Source organism: Centrocercus urophasianus, unplaced genomic scaffold (genome assembly GCF_019232065.1).
Source record: "Centrocercus urophasianus isolate 14NV4802_14NV808 unplaced genomic scaffold, USGS_Curo_1.0 seq_56, whole genome shotgun sequence".
Classification (NCBI taxonomy): domain Eukaryota; kingdom Metazoa; phylum Chordata; class Aves; order Galliformes; family Phasianidae; genus Centrocercus; species Centrocercus urophasianus.
This window is the reverse complement of record NW_024885155.1, coordinates 1,300,281-1,317,838: the sequence shown is the minus strand read 5'-3', so window position 1 is coordinate 1,317,838 and position 17,558 is coordinate 1,300,281. Positions and strand designations below refer to the sequence as shown.

Genomic DNA, 17,558 nt, shown 5'->3' with positions numbered 1-17,558 from the left:
CCACCTCCGAGGGGGGGCACAGCGAGGTGCCAGGAACGGGCCCCCCCCTCCCCCACCTCCCCTGGTGATACCAACTCCAGCGGCACCAGACCCCGTGTCACCCCACAGTGTTGAGGCTGAGGTCGGACTTGGGGTCACGTTCTTCCCCCTCCCCCATCTGGGCCCCCCCCCCCCCCCCCCCCCCCCAAGCTGAACCTCCCCCGCAGCTCGGTGCACCGCGGGCCCCCAAGGGTTAAGCAGGAGATTGGGGAGGGCTGGGCGCACCTTTGGGGCTGGATATTAATAACGCAGCGGGGAGGGACGGGAGGCGAGCGGGAGGGGAGCGCAGCCGCCCGCCCCAGGAGCTGCACACGCGATGCCCGCTCGGCCGGGGGGGTCCTGAGCTGCCCCCCATGTGCCCGGCCCCATAGCGGGACCTCTGGGTCAGGACGGAGCAGCCAGAAAGCACCCCAGGGTGCTGGTGCTGCAGCAGAGCTAGGCATGGCTGCAATAGGGCGGCGGGACAGCCTGGCAGCCCGCGCCCACCCCGGGGGAGCCCACAGTGCCGGGTAAGCCGCTGCGTTCTGCTGAATCTCTCGTAGCTCTCTGCCCACCCTGCTGGGGGGAAGTGGGCTGTGGGACCCCCCTTGCTGCCCCATGGGCACGCAGAGCCCTGCTTCGCCCCAGGGAAACTGAGGCACGTGGTGCCTTCCTGCACCATGCTGGGGTCGGGCATCACTGCTGAGCCCTCTGCCCCCATCGGCTGCCCCTGGCCCCCACGGGAAAATTGGGGGTGTGGGGAGAATCTGGCTGTGCTGCTGCTACCCGCGTGGTGCTGGGGTGCAGGAGGGAATTTGTGTCCCCAGAGAGCCCCGGTCCCTGTGGGCGCAGCGGGGTGGGAGGAGACCGGCTCAGCCAGGGGATTTTCCAGGAATGGCCCCGTCTCTGCTGCAGGGCTGGGGCCCCCGCACCCCTTTGCGGGGTGGGGCTGCGGGGTGCTTTGGGGACCATGGGGTGGTTTTGCGGATGTGGGGTGGTTTGAGGTCGTGAGGTGGTTTAGGGACACAGGAAAAGGAGTTTTTGTGGGCAGTGGGGTGCTCAGGGTCAGGCACTGCGGGGAGGGGACACAGGGCAGCCCTCTGGCACCCCCTGCATTGCTCACAGAGGGCAGATCCGGATCCAGGCGCGCTGCTCAGGGAGGGACACTGAGTCACGGCTGCACCACCGCCTCCACCACGCAGGTCCCGTCCTGCACCGCCAGCCCGGCAGACGATGGGATGTGTGGGGCCGTGTGAGGTGCACAGAGCTGTGCTGAGCACAGCGCCATAAGGGTGATGGCATCGCCTGTGGGGCTGCGCCCACCTCGGTGGCACAGTTTGGGGTGCATCCCGCACCCCTGGGACCTTTCTGCGCCGTCTCAACTTGGGGTCCCCGTGGTGTCACCCCATCAGTGCCACCACAGTAGCTGTGGGGTGACACCCTCGGTGTCTCTGCTCCACAGGTGTTGGTGGCTGTGGCGGGCGCTGCTCCTGGCCTGGCTCAGCCTGGGCTGTGGGATCGGCACCACACAGGTGAGGGTTGGGGGCACCCGGCTGCTCTGGTCGCACATCGGCCCCAGCCATGATTGTCCCCTTCCTCCACGCAGGTCCCAGCCCCACGAGGAGCAATGTGGGGTCCTGAGCCCCCCACCCACACTCGGCCCCGCCGGCAGCCAGCTCAGGGTGCGTGGGGGCCGTGGGGGCCATGGAGTGTCTGCTCCAGCTCCTGCGGGGACGGCGTTGCATTCCGCACCCGGAGGTGTCTGCGGTGAGCGGGGAGGGCAGTGCAGCCCCTGGTGTGTCCCCAATGCTCAGAACCCCTCAGCACCTGGGCACCATCCCACACGATGGTTCGGAATGGTTTTAGAAGGGGAGGAATGGGGGAGGAAGCGGGTTTCGGATTTGGCTGTCCGCATCAGGAGATGTGGGACACAGCCCCGTATGGGGCACCGTGGTTCTGCTCTCATTCGTGCGTCACTCCCAGCCCAGTTGGAGCATCCCAGCCCCACAAGAAGTCTCCATGGAGTCACAGGGCTGCATGGGGCTGCCTTAATCCTAACCCCGACACTAACCCTGCTGATGCTGTGCTGCAGCTCTGCCGAGGAGGAGCCGTGCACAGGGGACCAGCGGCAGTACCGCCTCTGCCAGCTGCAGGTGAGCATCCATGGTGCAGCGCAGCGCAGCGTGGCGCTGTGGGTTCCACGTTCCAGACCCTATTGCCCCATCGTGCCACCCCCACAGGGCTGCCCTGGCGGCTCGGTGCCGTTCCGTGCCATGCAGTGCTCCCTATACGACGACAAACCCGTGCAGGGCATGCAGACCCGGCACCGCTGGGTGCCCTTCTATGGAGGTGAGCCCCAGGGCGTGGGGGCACCACCGGGGGCCCTGATGCCCCCACCACTGGTGTCCCCTCCTTCCCTCTGGCTCTGCAGCCCCCAACGTCTGTGACCTCAACTGCTTGGCTGTGGGGCACAACTTCTACTACACCTTTGGCCGAGTGCTGGATGGCACCCGCTGCAGGCCTGGCTCCACGGATCTGTGCGTCGGTGGGCGCTGCCTGGTGGGTGTGTGTGGGGATGGGACCCCTGGCACGGGTCCCTGTCCCTGCCCTGACACCACATCTCTGCTCCTGCAGAGCGTTGGCTGTGATGGGATCCTAGGCATGGGTGCACAGACCCGTGTCTGCAGCCGGTGCGGCGGCGGGCAGGATGGGTGCCTCTTTGTGCACCGGCTCTTCCAGGACACGGAGCCCTTCTCCGGTGAATGAACATTGCCCCGGCCCCTCCATGGGTGAATGCTTTGGCTCTTGGCTCCCCTGTCCCCTTGTCCCCTGCCTGCTTTTCCTGCAAGCCCCATCACGTCTGGGGTGTTGCTGTGGTCTGGTGATCCCCAGGGCTGGTCAAGGGTCTCCAGGATGCACCCAGGGCCCACGTGGTCCATGTCTCCCTTTGGGGTCCCACGCATGACCTGCGTGTCCCACTGCATGGGGTCAGGCAGGGTCAATGCCCCGGGGGTGCCCCACTGCCCAACCCCCTCCCACTTCTCACTCACCCTGTGCGTGTCCCAGCTCTGGCCCTGCTGTCCCCATGATATCCCCTCGGGCCACATTCTGCCCTGACTCCCTGCCCACCTTCAGGTCATTTTGGGTACATGAATGTGACCAAGATTCCCGCTGGAGCCACCAACATCAAGGTGACAGACAAGAGCCGCAACTTCCTTGGTAGGATGTGTTCTGTCCCCTCCCAGTCCATCCTATGGCCACGGGCAGCTGTGCAGCACCACTCCCCCCACTCTGAGTGCAACGCTCCCCATCTCAGGGCGCTTCCAGAGGCGGTGGCTGTGAGTTTTGGCCAGTGCAGGGCCACTGCGGGACTTGGGGGACTGGGGAGCTCTGCCCCTGGGATCCAGCTGTGCCATGGGACTTGGGCCAAACCTGCCATGGATTTAACGCTCCCCCACACCCCACACACAATGTTCCCAATGTTCTGGCCCTCCTGGGGGCCTCCAATGGGGGCTCGGTGCCTCCTCCCAGCCCAGCCCTGTGTGCCAATCCCGGGGCCATGCGTGGCTCAGCCCAGATGCGCTCTTTCCCACAGCCCTGATGGGGAGCGACGGACGCTACGTGCTCAATGGGGACTGGTCCATCGCCTGGCCGGGGCCCTACGAGGCAGCTGGCACACAGCTGCTCTACGCCCGCAGCCCTGATGGCACCGAGAGCCTGGAGGCACCTGGACCCACAGACGAGGACCTCCATGTGCTGGTGGGGAGCGGGGGCAGTGTGGAGATGCGGGCGGCTGCCCCCAGCCCCAACGATCTCCTGAGTTCCGCCCCTGAACACACAGGTGCTGCTGCAGGAGCCCAACCCAGGCATTGAGTATGAGTTCTGGTTGCCTCGTGGGCTCCCCCAGCGCAGCATGGTGGACACCAGTGCCCTGCGACAGCCCCAGCCCCGTGGTGCCGGCAGCCCCCCGCCTGTTGAGCCCCCACTTCCCACAGTGACCCCCAGGGCCTGGGGCCACATTACAGAGCCACTGCCACCGCGAAGCCCCCCTGGGGTCAGAGCTGCTGCAGGTGACCTCCCACATCCTCCCACACCCCTGGGCTGTATGCTGGAGTCTAGAAGCGCCCCTCTCTCCTTACGGGTCCCAAGGGAGGGTTTGGGTGCCACATCCCAGCCTTTGTCCCCGCAGGGCGATGCGGGCGGTGCCGTCCACCCAAGGGACGCTCCCAGCGCATCCAGCACTTCTGCCAGAGTGACTTCGGTGAGCAGCAGTGGGGCGGGGGGCAGGGCAGGGGGGGTCAACGCCCGGCGTGATGCCCCGCTCAGTGCAGCCCACTCCCACCCTGCAGTGTTCCGAGCGCGGATCCTGGCACGCCGCTCGGTGGGGCAGGAGATGCGCTACGAGGTGCAGGTGGTGACGCCGTACCGACGCCGCTTCCCCATGGTACCGCTGGAATACGTCTGGGTGCCCGACACGTGCGGCTGCCCCACGCTGCTGGGGGGCCACGAATACGTGCTGATGGCACGGCGGCACGTCAACTACGAGCACACGCTGAACCGCATCCTGCTGCAGCGCGACGGCTACGCGCGGCCGTGGTCACCCCGCGAGGAGCGCGCGGTGCGGGAGGCGGAACGGCACTGCGCCCACCTGCAATGAGGCTGCAGGGATGGGGGACCCCAGTGGGGATGGGGGGTGGGAGCCCTCCTTCCTGCTGCGCTGTGGGACCCCAGTGGCCCTCGGCGCGGCCGTGGGGGGTGGTGGAGGGGAGTGGTAATTTATTATTTTTGCAGAAAATAAACCTATCTATCGCTCGCTTGCTGTGTAGCCCTTTCCTGGCTGTAATAAACCCCGTGTGTCCCCACCCTGGGGTGCTGTCCCGTGTCCCTGCACTGAGCCCCTCGAGCAGCACATCCCCATGCCCATCCCCACGTGGCCGCCTGCCAGGCTGTGCCTCTCGGGGCTGGGACCTCTGCTTATCTCCCTTCCGGTGGAGGCGCGGGTCCGTCGCTGTGCCGTAACACAAGCCGTGTTCTGGCTGTGTCCCACGGGGCCCACAGATGGGGACGGGGATGGGGACACCCCAGCGCTGCGCCACGCACCCCAGGACAAGTCACACCATGGGCACAGGGTGTTGGGATCAGCCTGGGTGGTGCCAGGTGATTCGGTGCACCGGTGAGGCACCCTGCGGTGCTTAGGGGCAGGAAGATGCTGATGCCCAATGAAAGTGCTCCTTCCACCCAGCAGGGTTTGTCCCTGGGCACAGGGGGCTGCTTTGCTCTTGGAGGGGGGGGGGATCCCCAGGCAGTGAGCAGTGCTGGGCAGTTTTGTGCTGTCCCCTTTGCTGAGGGTCTCTCCTCATCCCGCTGTCTGGGGGGTTTGGGCTGCGTGCTCAGGAGTTTTGCTGTTCTCCACGTCTTCGTCGTCACTGCGATGAGGCAGAACTGTGCTCATATGCTGGTTGTGCTGGAGCCCAGCTGCTCTCCTTGCTCGGGAAGCTGCCCATGGGACCCAGCACCAAGTGGTGGGAGAACCCCTCTGGTGCATGGTGAGGATGGGGTTGGGATCTGGGATGGGGCTGTATGAGTTGGGGCTGCTCTCGGACACACACAGCCCTCCCCATCCCCACCTCCCCCCCAGCACAACATGCTCAGTGTCAGTTCCGCACTGCAGGCTGCACGCTGGGAATGGGACAGGCCATGGCAGGGGGGGGGAAGAGACCCCTAGGGAGGGTCCCTGAATCCCTCCAGGCCGAGGGCCAGCACAGCTGCAGGCAGCGTGCCGTGATGGGAACGCAGCTTCCTGGTGATTGCACCCTTGGACAAAGGTCTTTCTCTCCTTGGTGACATCCATGCGTGCCCCAGCTGTGCAAACACGCCGAGCCTGGGGATGGCACAGCAGGCACAGGACTGACGGCCAACACCCAGCAATGCTGCACTTCTCTGCTCCATGCCCGTGTCCTGCAGTGGTGGCTGACTCCCATTTGGCTGTGATGTCCCCACGAGGGCCCCCGCTGGCAGCGGTCCCCACGCTGTCCCAGCCCGGCGCCGCGCTGCGTGCTGGGGCACAGCTGTGCCGTGCTGCTGGGACACGGGGCACTGTGGTGTGCAGTGGCCCCAGGCACGTTCCTGAAGGCTGAACCGTGTGCCAGCACTGCAGCGCGGATCGGGGCTGTTCTATCCTAGCAGCAACACAGCACCCAGCTCCTGCTCCATACCCAGATGTGGGCTTTTGGCCTTTCCAGCACAAGACATGTTTACTCGGGTGCAGCTGTTTGGAGGGATATCACGTCTCCTCCCCACCCCTCTGCGCCTGGGAAAGGCCGTGAGGTCCGTGCTCTGCTCCCTCTGGACATCACCTCCATGAACCAGGGCTGTGTCCAGCAATGCCCCAGTCCTGGGGGTGCAGGGATGAGGCAGCAGGGGATGGCAGCCATCGCTGTGTCCGTATCCACATGTGGAGCTGGGTGGGAGCAGCCCATAAAGACAACAGGGGGTTTATTTTGAAGACGGGTACGGATGGCTTTGGGCCAGGCGACCTGCACAGCCAGCCAGCACACATAGCCAGGCAGTACGGAACACACAGGACAGCATGGCCAAGAGGATCGCGATCTCACAGAGCAGGAGGACGATGGGGAGGAGGTTCCTGTGCTGCCCTTCCTGGGGGGAGAGGCCCTGCGGAGCGAAGCAGGAGTGGGTGTCTTCATCAAAGATGTGGGCAGCAGGGCAGGAGGTGCAGTTGTTGGCCGAGGTGCCCTGGCACGTGTAGCACGAGTGGTGGCAGCGGGCGCAGACGCGGGATGTGTGCGTGGTGCTCCGGGAGCGGCCGTAGGAGCGGGGTGGGCAGTAGGACAGGCAGGAGCTCTGGTGGGCATAGAAGGAGCCACTGCATTCTGCAAAGGGATGGAGGTGTGAGAGGGGACATGGAGCCCCTTGGAGCCACCAGGAACTGAGAGCGTCGTCCCCTCCTGCCCAGAGTCGTGGTGAGGGATGCGCTCACCCTCGCATGCTCCCTGTGCGTCCCGCTTGGTGCACTCGCCCGTGGTGGGGGCTGAGAAGTGCCTGGCCATCATGTCCTCATCTGTGCCGTGCAGGTGAAGGATGAAGCTGGTCAGCACACCTGGTGGTGGGAGGAAGAGAATGCAGTGCTGGGTGGCGGCCGTACGTCCCCAACCCACGTCCTTGGTGGTGGATGTGGGGCTGGAAGCTGCAATGCCCTTTATAGGGCTGTGTGGGAGACCGCAAAGCACAGCCCCAGCAGAGACAGGGCTCTCCCAGGGGCTTTGCCCAGAGGGAAGCAGAGGGAGGATGGTCAGATGCCAACCAAATAAGGGGAAGGGAGGGAACGAAGCACTGGGTGGTACCGGTGGATGGGTTTGTCCCCGCGGTGCCCACCTGTGTTGTAGGCATCACCCTTGTTCTCCAGCTGCAGTGTCCAGGTCCCGTTGGGGTTCTCATCCCAGAAATGTGTGGACATGAAGGTCCAGTCCTTGTAGCCCTGCTGGCTGGTGTCGTATGGGCTGTGGGCAGACATGGGGGGGGGGGCTGCAGGGGCTGCAGACCAAAGGGGCTCCGCAGACACTCTGGGCTGAGCATAACAGGGCACTGCCAGGACTCGGCACAACCTTTACCGCACAGACACCAGTGTGGACGTGGTCCCCATGGGGCTCCTCAGTGCAACCTGCAGGTCCCCCCGGCGGCTGTAGCTCAGCGAGAGCTGCACCTGGACGTGCTCCAGTGAGCGGATGCTCCTGGTCCTCCCCGAGCAGGAGGAGGTGTCTGCAGGCACGGTGAGTTTGGAGCCGATGTTCCTGACGGGCACAAGAAGGGGTGAGAGCATCACCTCCCCCCTCGGTGGGCATCCTGCCCTCTGCCGTGGCTCTGACCACAGCCCTGCACTGACAGCAGAAGCCAACTCCTGAGATGCAGTTCCTGCATCAGACGGCAGCACAGCTTTGCTCCAAGAAAGCCCCTGTGTGAGGTCAGACCCCAGGGGACCTCGTTCCTTACCGCGGGGCATGGAGAGCTTCGATGGAACACCTCTGCTGAGGCCGGCTTCCTGCCCACGCCTGGGCCAGCTCCACCAGCAGAGCCGCATCCAGCAGCCCGTAGCCGTAGTGGTGGCTCACTGGGATGTGGGAGAAGGGGGCACGTGAGCCCTTCTGAGGGCTGGGCACTGGTTGAAGCCAGCAAGCACAGACTCACCCTTGCGCCCGACCCCATTCACAGCCCAATCCTCTGCCTGCAGGTGAGCGGGTCGGGAGGCCCTGACCACCAGGTGCTGCACGTCACGCCAGGTCAGTGCTGGGCTGGGAGGGAGAGAACGTTGGGGAAGAGGTCTCTGCTTTGGGGGGAGCTCTGAGGGCAGCCCCCCAGCACCTACTTGGCCTCCAGAGCGAGGGCAACCATTCCTGCAGCCAACGGGGCCGAGGCAGAGCTGCCTGCGTGTCTGTCGGTGCAGCGGTGGTGCAGATCAGTGGTCACCTGGGGAGGACAAGGGGGTGGAGGTTCGTCCCTTATCCCCTGCTGGCGGACGCACCCTGGTCCCTCCATGCCCCATGCTTGGGTGGAAGCGCCTCCTCCTGTCCAGGTTGGGGGGACACTCACAATCTGTGCTTCGCTGCTGGTGCTGCTGCTGTAGGTGGTGGTGAGGGTGGAGGCACAGGGTTCGCTGTAGCGGGGCTGCCGGCCGCTGGCAAAGGCACTGCTCACAGTCAGCGTGTAGATGCTGTTGGTGTACCCGTCGCAGTTGCAGTTGTCATAATTGATGCCACCATTGCCAGAGGCCCAGATGAAGATGGAACCGAGCCCCCCACGCCCCTGGGACAGGGAGAGGATGAGCAGGAGATGGCATTGTCACCATCCAGCTCTGTGCTGGAGAACCCAAAGTATCCCTCCTGCACCAGCACCAGCACACTTCTGCTCTGATCCGGAGCCAGCAAACCTACAGGACGTGAGTGCTGTGCTTACTTTTGTGATCCCGTTGTGAAAGGCTTTCATGGCCAGCACCCCCGGCCCATCCACGTGCCTCCCATCATCCAGAGGGCCCCAGCTGGCGCTGTAGATATGGATGTGCTGCGGCCGCAGGCTGAGGGACTGAGCCTCCACGATGTCCGTGATGGGACCGTCCAGCATCCGCACACCTGGGGAGGTGATCTGGCAGTCAGGGCTCATTGGGTCTGACCAGCCCCAGCCCTGCTCCACAGCCATCAGTTTCCTGCAGGTCAGTGCTGGATTATTAATCCTTCTTAACCCCCGTGCAGTTTTAACCCCCTTTGGCACGGTCACTTTGCAGGGAAGCTGGGCAGTGAGCAGGGCACCGGTCCTGCAGTGTGCGGAGGCAGAGCCCTGCGCTGCCGCTGGGCCTGCTGTAAGTCCGCAGCACCCCCTAGTGCTGTGCAAACCCTAAACTTCCCCCGGAGCAGCCCAGCGGCCGGGAAGCCCTCAGAGCTTCGCATCCATGAAACATCATCCAGGGGTTCACTGCTGATGTCCAAAGCACTGCTCTGAAGCCTCAGCTCCCTGGTTTTACAGCACTGTGGTGCTGCTGGGGTCAGCCTGAGGGCTGAAGGCACGCGTTCCTCCAGGTTCCTGAGCTGGCTCGTGCCTCCTTCCCATGCCAAGCAGCGGGAGGAGGAATTGCTCACCTCCAATTTTTGCATTGTATGCAATGCCTGCACCGCAGATCTGGTTGTTGGCTACGGCTGCTGCCTCTCCTGCACAGCGCGTCCCGTGCCTGAGGGGCAGACACAGGAGATCCGTCCTTGGGGGAGGGGAGGGGAGGCTGGGGGGCTGGCACGGCTCTGCTCCCAGCTCAGGAGGGGATTTCCACGCAGAACCAGAGGGCAAAACTCACCGGTTCTCATCCCAGGCGTTGTACCTGGGCTGGGGGTCAGGGTCGTTGCTGTTGAAGTCATAACTGGCGAGGGGATCCTAGAGCAAAACAGGGCACCAACGAGACAAAATCGCACTGCGAGGAGGAGCTGTGCCAGCTCAGGGCAGACACCCAGCCCAGGGAGGTCCCTGCACGCCCAGCGACTGCAGCAGCCTCGCCTGAACCTGCTGGGCTCAACCAAACCCACGCTGCTGTGAACTGATTAAAGTTCCCCCGTTCTCTTTGCTCTCTGAGCACGCGAGGGCTTACAAGCCCTACTTGCTTTGCAGCTTGCTGTAATTACATCTGACTATTCTGGGGGCTCGTCCGTGCACAAGTCCTAACATTTCCTTGATGTGAGAAATGATGGCAGAGACACAAAGCCCTTTGATCCGACCACGGCAAGGCTGAATTCCCACCACAAATCCCACGGGCTGCAGAGCTGCGCCGTCCCTTCCCAGCCCCGAAGCTCCGAGCTCTGCCCGAGGGGAGCGTAGTTACGTAGTTAGCAGCCAGGTCAGGGTGGTCCTTCTCAATGCCATCATCCAGGATGGACAGCACGACCCCCCGGCCAGTGTAGCCTTTGCTCCAGGCAGCGAGGATGTTGAGATCGGGGCTGATGTCGTTGTTCTGCAGAACGGATTGGGATCGATTGGTGCAGAGCAGCAGGTGGAGGACGTCCTTCAAGGACCCTCCTGCTGTCTCATCTCTGCTGGCATTAGCCCTGCTTATACTCAGGGCAGGTGATTTGCTTGAGGACATCGGGATTAGATGGGAGAGCAGCAAAATCTCACCATGTACCACTGCTTGGGGAACCAGGGATCTGTGGGCACCACGCTGATGCTCCTCTTGGCGCGACTCTTCACCGTTTGCTGCTCAAACCAGAGAACCTGGGGGGGGGAAGCAGCGTTGCAGGCACCCTGTGTGTTCCCATAGGGTCATCCTACGCCCTGCCCTGGGTCCGTGGTGCAGCCCAGCCCCTACCTGTGGCTCCCTGCTCAGCCGCAGGCTCCAGCCCCAGTGCCTGCTCAGGGACGTCTGCCTGGAGCCACGGTGCTGGAAGTGGTAGTAGGGCTCTTCCTCCAGCACCTGCAGTGAGGGCTGAGCTCAGGGGCTGCACGGAGATGGGCGGGGAGGTGGGGATGTGTGCGTGCCAGCTCTGCTGGGTTGGGATGTGATGCATTGGGTGGTAGGGGTGGGAAGGGACATCTTGGGATCATCGAGTCCAATCCCTATGCCAAAGCAGGCTGACTTGGACCAGGGTGGTACTGGAGGAGAGGATGCTCTGCAGGATGGCGGGTTTATGCACAGGCTACCCGTGCTTGTGCGGTGGCTGCAAGTAGCTGTGCAGCCTTATAGGAACTCGTGTACCCCTACACAGCCCTACATCCCACCTACAGCAGGTCACAGAACCACAGAATGGCCAGGGTTGGAAGGGACCTCAAGGATCGTGAATCTCCAACCCCCTGCCACACGCAGGGCCACCAACCTCCGCATTTCACAGCAGCCCAGGCTGCCCAGGGCCCCATCCAACCTGGCCTTGAACACCTCCAGGGATGGACAGGGCATCACAGCCTCTCTGGCAGCTGTTCCAGCACCTCACCACTCTCATAGCAAAGAACTTCCCCCTGGCATCCAATCTAAATCTTCTCTCCCTCAACTTCAAACCATTTCCCCTCATCCTGCAGTTATCAACCCTTTCCAAGAGCTGACTCCCCTCCTGTTTGCAGGCTCCCTTTAGGTACTGCAGGCTGCACTGGGGTCACCCCGCAGCCTTCTTTTCTCCAGGCTGAACGAGCCCAGCTCCCTCAACCTGCGTTTCGGACCTCACCTGCCCCACGCACAGCATCCCGTGCCGCTTTGCCAACCGCCCCGCATCCCGCGGCCCCGCCTCCACCCGCACGGCCCAGCTGCTCATGTAGACTCGGGGCCGGGCTGCGGGCAGATCCTGCGGGAGCCCCAGACCCCCCCCCAACCCCAGACCCAGCAGCAGCCGCAGCCCCCACGCCGCCCCCAGGCCGCGCGGTGCCGCCATGCCCCGCGATCGTTGCCACGGACACGGCGACGCCACCTGCCCGCCCCGCCCCGCACAGCTCCGCATTGGACCCGGGGCCGCGCGGAGGCGAGCGAGCCCCGCAGCCATGGGCTCCGTGCAGCAGCGCCTGCAGCGCTTCCTCGACCGCCCCGGGCCGCTCTCCGACTTCCTCGGCCGCCTGGAGTCTCGCACCGGCGTTCGCCGGCTCTACCTGGCTACAGGTGCGCCCGCAGCCCCACCGCGGGATCCCTTTTTTCCCCAGCTCGGGAGCCTCCCCTAATTTCGGGTGCCCCCCTGCCCTTGAGTGTGCTGACAGCCCCGCGCTGCCCAGCATGGGGCCCGGCCGCTGCCTGAGGGGGTAGGGGGGGGTGAGGGAGCTGCCAGGGGGGCCGTTGTGTACTTGGGGGGTGGCAGCCCCCTCCCCTCCTCACTCTCCTTCCTCTCCCCCCTTCCACTTCCCTTCCCGGCCCCACATGCCGCTGGGTGGGCTTCACAGCCGTGCCCAGCCTGGGTCCCCACATCCCCCTGCCCTTGGGAAGCCCAGCTGCAGTGTGGGACAAACCCCAACCCCCACCCCCAAGCAGGAGGGCAGAGGTCTGCTCGTTAACCACGTGCTGTTTGTTCATTAATGAGAAACCAGAGATATCTCCCTAGGCAGCTGATCCTGACACCACTTGACCCCTCGGTGCGGCTGTCACCTCAGCCTTGGCCAAGTTTGTTCCTTGGCCCCGTTTATGACTTGCCATCTGCCTCTGCATTTCCGTATTGAACCTCCTGGGGTTTCCCTGCTGTGCTCCCAGCCCAATTCCTGGCCCCATGGCTGCTGTAGAGTTTGACTGCTCCTCTGGGAGCCGCATGCAGGAGCAGACACGAGTTTGGAGCAGTGCTGGGCTGTCAGATGCCTGCTGCTGGGGCTCCAGTTGCACTTTGGGCTGTGGGTGATGGGGACGAGCAGCGGCGCTGCTCCTGCAGCACAGCTCCGGTGTCTGGAAAGGTGAAGCCGCTGCTCAACAACAAATATCAGATTTCTTCCTCCCTTCCCCCCGCTCTGCAGCAGTCCCTCATTTCTGTTGGGATCAGAAGGGGCTGCTCGGTACCTTTTAAACCAGCACAGACCCAGCAGCTGCCTCTGGGCAGCACAACTGGATCCTCTGCCAGGTAAAGGGGAGAACAGCATCCCCTCTGTGACACACCTGCAGGCTGCCTGTGCTCGTGGCTGGGGAAACCTCTTTGCCAAGCTCTGTGGCCAAGCCTTGCTCTCCATTCAGTGCTGCAAAGATCTTCAGTGATCTCCCATCCCATATGGGAGGCAGGGATGGGGCTCTGGGGTTGGGTGCCTTGGGGCAGCGTGGGCAGCTCCTCCACCAGCCTGGTCAGGGTCCATAGTGCACAGAATCCCTTTTCCTCCGCTGGATTTTTCCTCCTTCTGTGCTCACATTGGTGTCATTGTGGGTTTAGGACCCCAGGATGCGTCTCCTTCCTGCCCTGTCCTTCACACAAGGCTCCTCTGTGCAAGCTGAGCCTCTCCTTTGTGTTTTGCTCTTACATAAATTTCTCTGGGGGCTAAACTTAGCCTGTGAAATCCATTCTAAGGCTCTTTAGGGAATGAAACCCGGAGCTGCCTGAACCTGCCTGCTTGTTTCCCTCGGAGGGAAGCTGTGGCTGCTCCCACGAGTTGGGAACAGCGCCCATCTCCTTGCAGAGCCCCGGGCCCAGAGGTGCCCATGCCAGCACTGAGCTGCTGCTGTGAGCAGTGCAGAGATGAGCCGTCCTCTGTGCCCCTTTCCTTTAATTCACTGCCACAGACAGGCTAAGTCCCAGCTCTCTTGCCTGCTGTAGGATAAGGAGCTTATGCTGCTGGCAGTGTTGTAAGCAGGGTGTGCAGGAGCTGAGATGCTGCTGGGGTGGCACAGAAAGCACCAGGCTGTGTGCTCTGCTCCACCACAGTGGTGGTTTGGCAGCAAGTGCTCCTCTGATGCAGCACCTGGGGACTGGGGAGGTGCTTTGCCTTGTCTTTAATTTAACAATCACATTTAATGACGGGGAAGCTGGATTGCTGGCTCTCAGGGGGCTGAATCCTAACAGGCTCAGCACAAGCACACGCAGGGTAGTGAGCAGAGGGCAGCAAGGAGGCAAGCATCTCCCACCTGGGGCTGCCTCCATCCCCCTGAATGTGTTCTGCTTGCCATGGACAAGTCCAGGCCAGGGAGAGGACAAACGGTGACCAAAGCAAAGCCTGATGTGTGCACCCCTTCCTCCCAGCAGTGCAATGCAGCTCTGCACAGCTCCCCGTGCTGAATCCCATGCTCTCGGTTCTGTCCTGCAGGTTCCCTGGCCTTCCTGGGGCTGTACCTGGTGTTTGGCTACGGTGCCTCACTGGTCTGCAACCTCATCGGCTTCGCCTACCCTGCATATGTCTCGTAAGTACTGACTCTACAGCCCTGGATGGGCAACGTGAGGAGGGCAGAGTCACTCCTGGGGCAGCAGGACCTGCTGTGGGGCAGGCACACTGCAAGGGCTGGGGACGTGGGGAGGCCGTGCCTGCTGTAGGAACAAACCTGCAGAAGCAGTGACCTGTCCCCTCCCTCCCACAGCATTAAAGCCATCGAGAGCTCCAGCAAGGAGGATGACACCACGTGGCTCACATACTGGGTGGTTTACGGAGTCTTCAGCATAGCTGAATTCTTCTCTGACATTTTCCTCTACTGGTTCCCCTTCTACTATGCTGGGAAGGTAACACCTTCATGGGGGCACGGGGGCTGCAGGTGCCGGAGCATTCCCCTTTATGGCTGAGTTCTTGGGGTTCATCTGTTGAGCTTTGGGGCCTCCAGAGAGCTCCAGCCTTTGGCAGGAGGGAGCGGAGCACCCCAGCAGCTGCGCTGCTGTCCCAACCCGGCTCTGCAGCTCCTCTCCCCCCAACAGTGCCTGTTCCTGGTGTGGTGCATGGCCCCGGTGTCCTGGAATGGCTCACAGGTGCTCTACCACAACGTCATCCGGCCCTGCTTCCTCAAGCACCACCGTGCTGTGGACACAGTGCTCGGCGACCTCAGCACCAAAGCACTGGATACAGCCTCTGCCATCACCAGAGAAGGTAATGTGGGTCCATCCCCCCCAACCTGGGGCGGCTCCCGGGGCCCCCCCTGGCCCCCCCCCCCCCCCCAGGCCGTAGCCCCATCCCTGCCATGATGGCAGCCCAGCCTTTTTCGTTGTCTCTCTTCTTTCTGCGCCTCCCGGAGCAGTTCTGCACACTCTGCTCAGCAGCAGAGCCCGGCTGGCTGCTGAGGTCGCCCCGCAGCTCAGCGTGTCCGTACGTAACAGCCGCATTTCCATAGCCAGCACGGAGCCCGCGCCCCGCTGCCTCAAGCCCTGCTCCTACAAGCCCCGCTCCTCTCTTTAGGCCCCTTTGCTGTAGTCCACCCGGCTCCCCGCTGCAGATATAGGGCAGGCTCTCTCTCCCCTCTCCCGCAGCCCCGCACTCTCCCGTCCCGGCGGGTTCGTTGCGGGCTCCGGCGCTCACACGGCGCTCTCTCTTTCCCGCAGCCTCCGGGACCGCCGTGAAGCTGGCACAGGAAGCGAAGAGCAAATGAGGCACCGGGACAAGGCCGGTCTGAGCCCGGCCCCCGCTCCCTGGCCCGTCCTCGGCTCGGTTCCCCCCCCCCCCAAGTAAAGCTGTTCCCGATCCATTCCCATCTGCTCCGCGCGCTCCGGGCCGGCACGGCGCCTTTAAGAGGGGGCGTGGTTTCGTGCGCGGGTGGTGGCGCGGAGATGACGTCATCGGTGCGCGCCCGAGGGAGGGGCGCGCGTGGGGCGGTGGAGGTACGGCGGCCGGGAGGGGCGGTTTGTCTGTCTGTCCTGGGGCGGGGAGAGGTGTGCCCGTCTGGCGGCAGGGAAAGGGAACTGTCTGTCCGTCTATCTGTCCACGGAGCGGGGAGGAAGGCTTCGTCCTGAAGGAGCGAGGGCGTCAGGGGTGTGTCTTTCCGTCCGTCCGTCTGTCCGTCCGTCCGTCGGTCCAGGGAGCGGGGTTGGTGTGGAGGTGGGGGGACGCGTGTCCTTCAACTGGCGGTGGGAGAGGCTCTGTCTGTCCGCCTGTCTGTTTGTCGGGGGGCAAAGATCCCGGGGCGGGGAAGGAGTGACCGTGCTGAGGCTGCGTATGTCAGTCTGTCTGTCTGTCCTGGAAGGGATCGGCCTGTCCGCCTGAGGGAGGGTCGGTCGGCCGGTCTGTCCGTCTGGGGGCGTGGGGGGAGGAGTCTGTGTTTCTGTCTGTCTGTCTTTCTGCGGGTCCGGGAAGGGCCGGCAGCCATCTGCCCTTGGGGTGAGCGTCCGTCTGTCCCGGCTGTGAGCCTCCCCTCCCTCTCAGAGCCCCGCCATGAGCTCCAAGGCCAAACGGGTGTTGCCCACCCGCCCCGAGCCGCCCACCGTGGAGCAGCTCCTGGCCGACGTGCGGGGCGCACCCCCGGCCGACCCCGTCCTCCTGCTCCCGGCTGAGCCTCCCCGGGGCAGCGGTGCTGACCGTGACGGCCCCGCTCCAGGTGAGCCCCGCGGAAGCAGCAGCGGGCGGGGAGCCGGGATGACCGAACCTCCATTGAGTCCCCCACGCCTCACAGGGCAGGAGGACGGCGTGGAGGAGCAGGAGCGGCTGTACCGGCAGTGCCGCGGTTACGTGGAGATGAACCGGCGGTTGCGGGAGGCGCGCGGGGAGCTGGCAGAGAAGCGTGACGAACTGCAGAGGGCGGGCGCGGCACTGGAGAGAGACATCGCCGAGATGCGGCAGAAGGCGTTCTGAGGTCGGGACACGGCACTGCCCGGGGGTCTCACCGGGAGCCCCCCTGGCTGCCTCCTTGTGCTCCCAGCGCGTTCACAGTGCTGCGTTTTCAAAGCACCCGCGGCCTTCATCCCCACCACGTGGCTGTGCGAGCAGCTCTGCCCCCTACCAGCGCCATGTCCACACGGCATCGCTTCACCTACGACTTCTCCATCTGGTACTGCCCTGAGGACCACGCCGTCGCCTCCATCATCGCTGAGTTCTTGATGAAAAAGGGCTTCCGAGGCTACTTGGAGCACTGGGACCAGGTGGCTGGCACCCCGGTTGTGCTGAGTGCCACTGAGGCCATCGGTGCCAGCAGGGTTGGCATCCTCCTGCTGTCCCCCACATCTGTGGGGGATGCGTGGTGTCAACGGGTGTCCGAGTGGAACTTGCAGCACGTCGTGGAGCGCGGTGGCACCAGGGTGCTCCCCGTGTGCCTGGGGCTGAGGAAGGAGGAGGTGCCACCCTTCCTGCAGCACCTCACCCAGCTGCAGTATCAGACCCCTTTCTTCTTCGAGCGGCTGCTGCGGAGCCTGGCAGCATCGCAGGCCCTACCAGGAGAGCTGAAGAGAGCCGAGAGCTGAGGGGCAGCTGGGGGTGGTGGGTGGGGGTCTTGTGGTGCGGTGAGAGCAGGGTGGTGGGAATGGGCCACCATGATGGGTGCACGCAGTGGGACACTGCAGCGATGTGCCTGGGGCTGCGGTTATCACAAACCTTGACAAATCCTCAATAAAACCCTTCTTGGGAAGTGGGATGTGATTTCCTTGGTGAGGATGGGAACCAGGCCGTGGCGGGGGGGCTGCCTGTCCCTGTGGGTTGGTTGGAGCTGT

The 17,558-nt window shown here is 63.9% G+C and overlaps 4 protein-coding genes across 5 annotated transcripts; 3 read left to right on the top strand and 1 right to left on the bottom strand.

Annotated features, from left to right (window-relative positions):
• The first annotated feature begins 480 nt into the window (after positions 1–480).
• Positions 481–4,675, top strand: ADAMTSL5 (ADAMTS like 5). Its single transcript, XM_042835941.1, has 12 exons — positions 481–548; positions 1,481–1,550; positions 1,625–1,785; positions 2,111–2,171; positions 2,259–2,367; positions 2,450–2,577; positions 2,653–2,776; positions 3,154–3,237; positions 3,614–3,777; positions 3,860–4,088; positions 4,208–4,306; positions 4,368–4,675. The coding sequence occupies exons 1-12, from the start codon at positions 481–483 to the stop codon at positions 4,673–4,675; spliced, it is 1,605 nt and encodes a 534-aa protein (XP_042691875.1).
• A 1,838-nt stretch (positions 4,676–6,513) lies between these two features.
• PCSK4 (proprotein convertase subtilisin/kexin type 4) lies at positions 6,514–11,990 on the bottom strand. Its single transcript, XM_042835940.1, has 15 exons — positions 11,721–11,990; positions 10,874–10,978; positions 10,684–10,779; positions 10,391–10,519; positions 9,872–9,948; positions 9,663–9,751; positions 8,986–9,158; positions 8,623–8,835; positions 8,399–8,499; positions 8,221–8,324; positions 8,026–8,143; positions 7,647–7,826; positions 7,411–7,535; positions 7,016–7,135; positions 6,514–6,908 (listed from the first exon to the last, which is right to left on the bottom strand). Exons 1-15 carry the CDS (start codon positions 11,988–11,990, stop codon positions 6,514–6,516), a joined length of 2,295 nt encoding a protein of 764 aa, XP_042691874.1.
• A 10-nt stretch (positions 11,991–12,000) lies between these two features.
• Positions 12,001–15,607, top strand: REEP6 (receptor accessory protein 6). The gene is made up of 5 exons (XM_042835962.1): positions 12,001–12,145; positions 14,251–14,344; positions 14,519–14,657; positions 14,847–15,015; positions 15,465–15,607. Exons 1-5 carry the CDS (start codon positions 12,031–12,033, stop codon positions 15,509–15,511), a joined length of 564 nt encoding a protein of 187 aa, XP_042691896.1. The 5' UTR covers positions 12,001–12,030; the 3' UTR covers positions 15,512–15,607.
• Positions 15,608–15,728: 121 nt separating this feature from the next.
• CUNH19orf25 (chromosome unknown C19orf25 homolog) lies at positions 15,729–17,476 on the top strand. 2 transcript variants are annotated; one of them, XM_042835964.1, is made up of 3 exons: positions 15,729–15,891; positions 16,282–16,453; positions 16,529–17,476. In XM_042835964.1, exons 2-3 carry the CDS (start codon positions 16,291–16,293, stop codon positions 16,705–16,707), a joined length of 342 nt encoding a protein of 113 aa, XP_042691898.1. In that variant the 5' UTR covers positions 15,729–15,891; positions 16,282–16,290; the 3' UTR covers positions 16,708–17,476. The 2 variants fall into 2 exon arrangements, with proteins under 2 accessions (XP_042691898.1, XP_042691899.1); XM_042835965.1 differs by having other exon boundaries at positions 15,729–16,453; positions 16,529–16,708; positions 16,802–17,476.
• Positions 17,477–17,558: the final 82 nt, after the last annotated feature.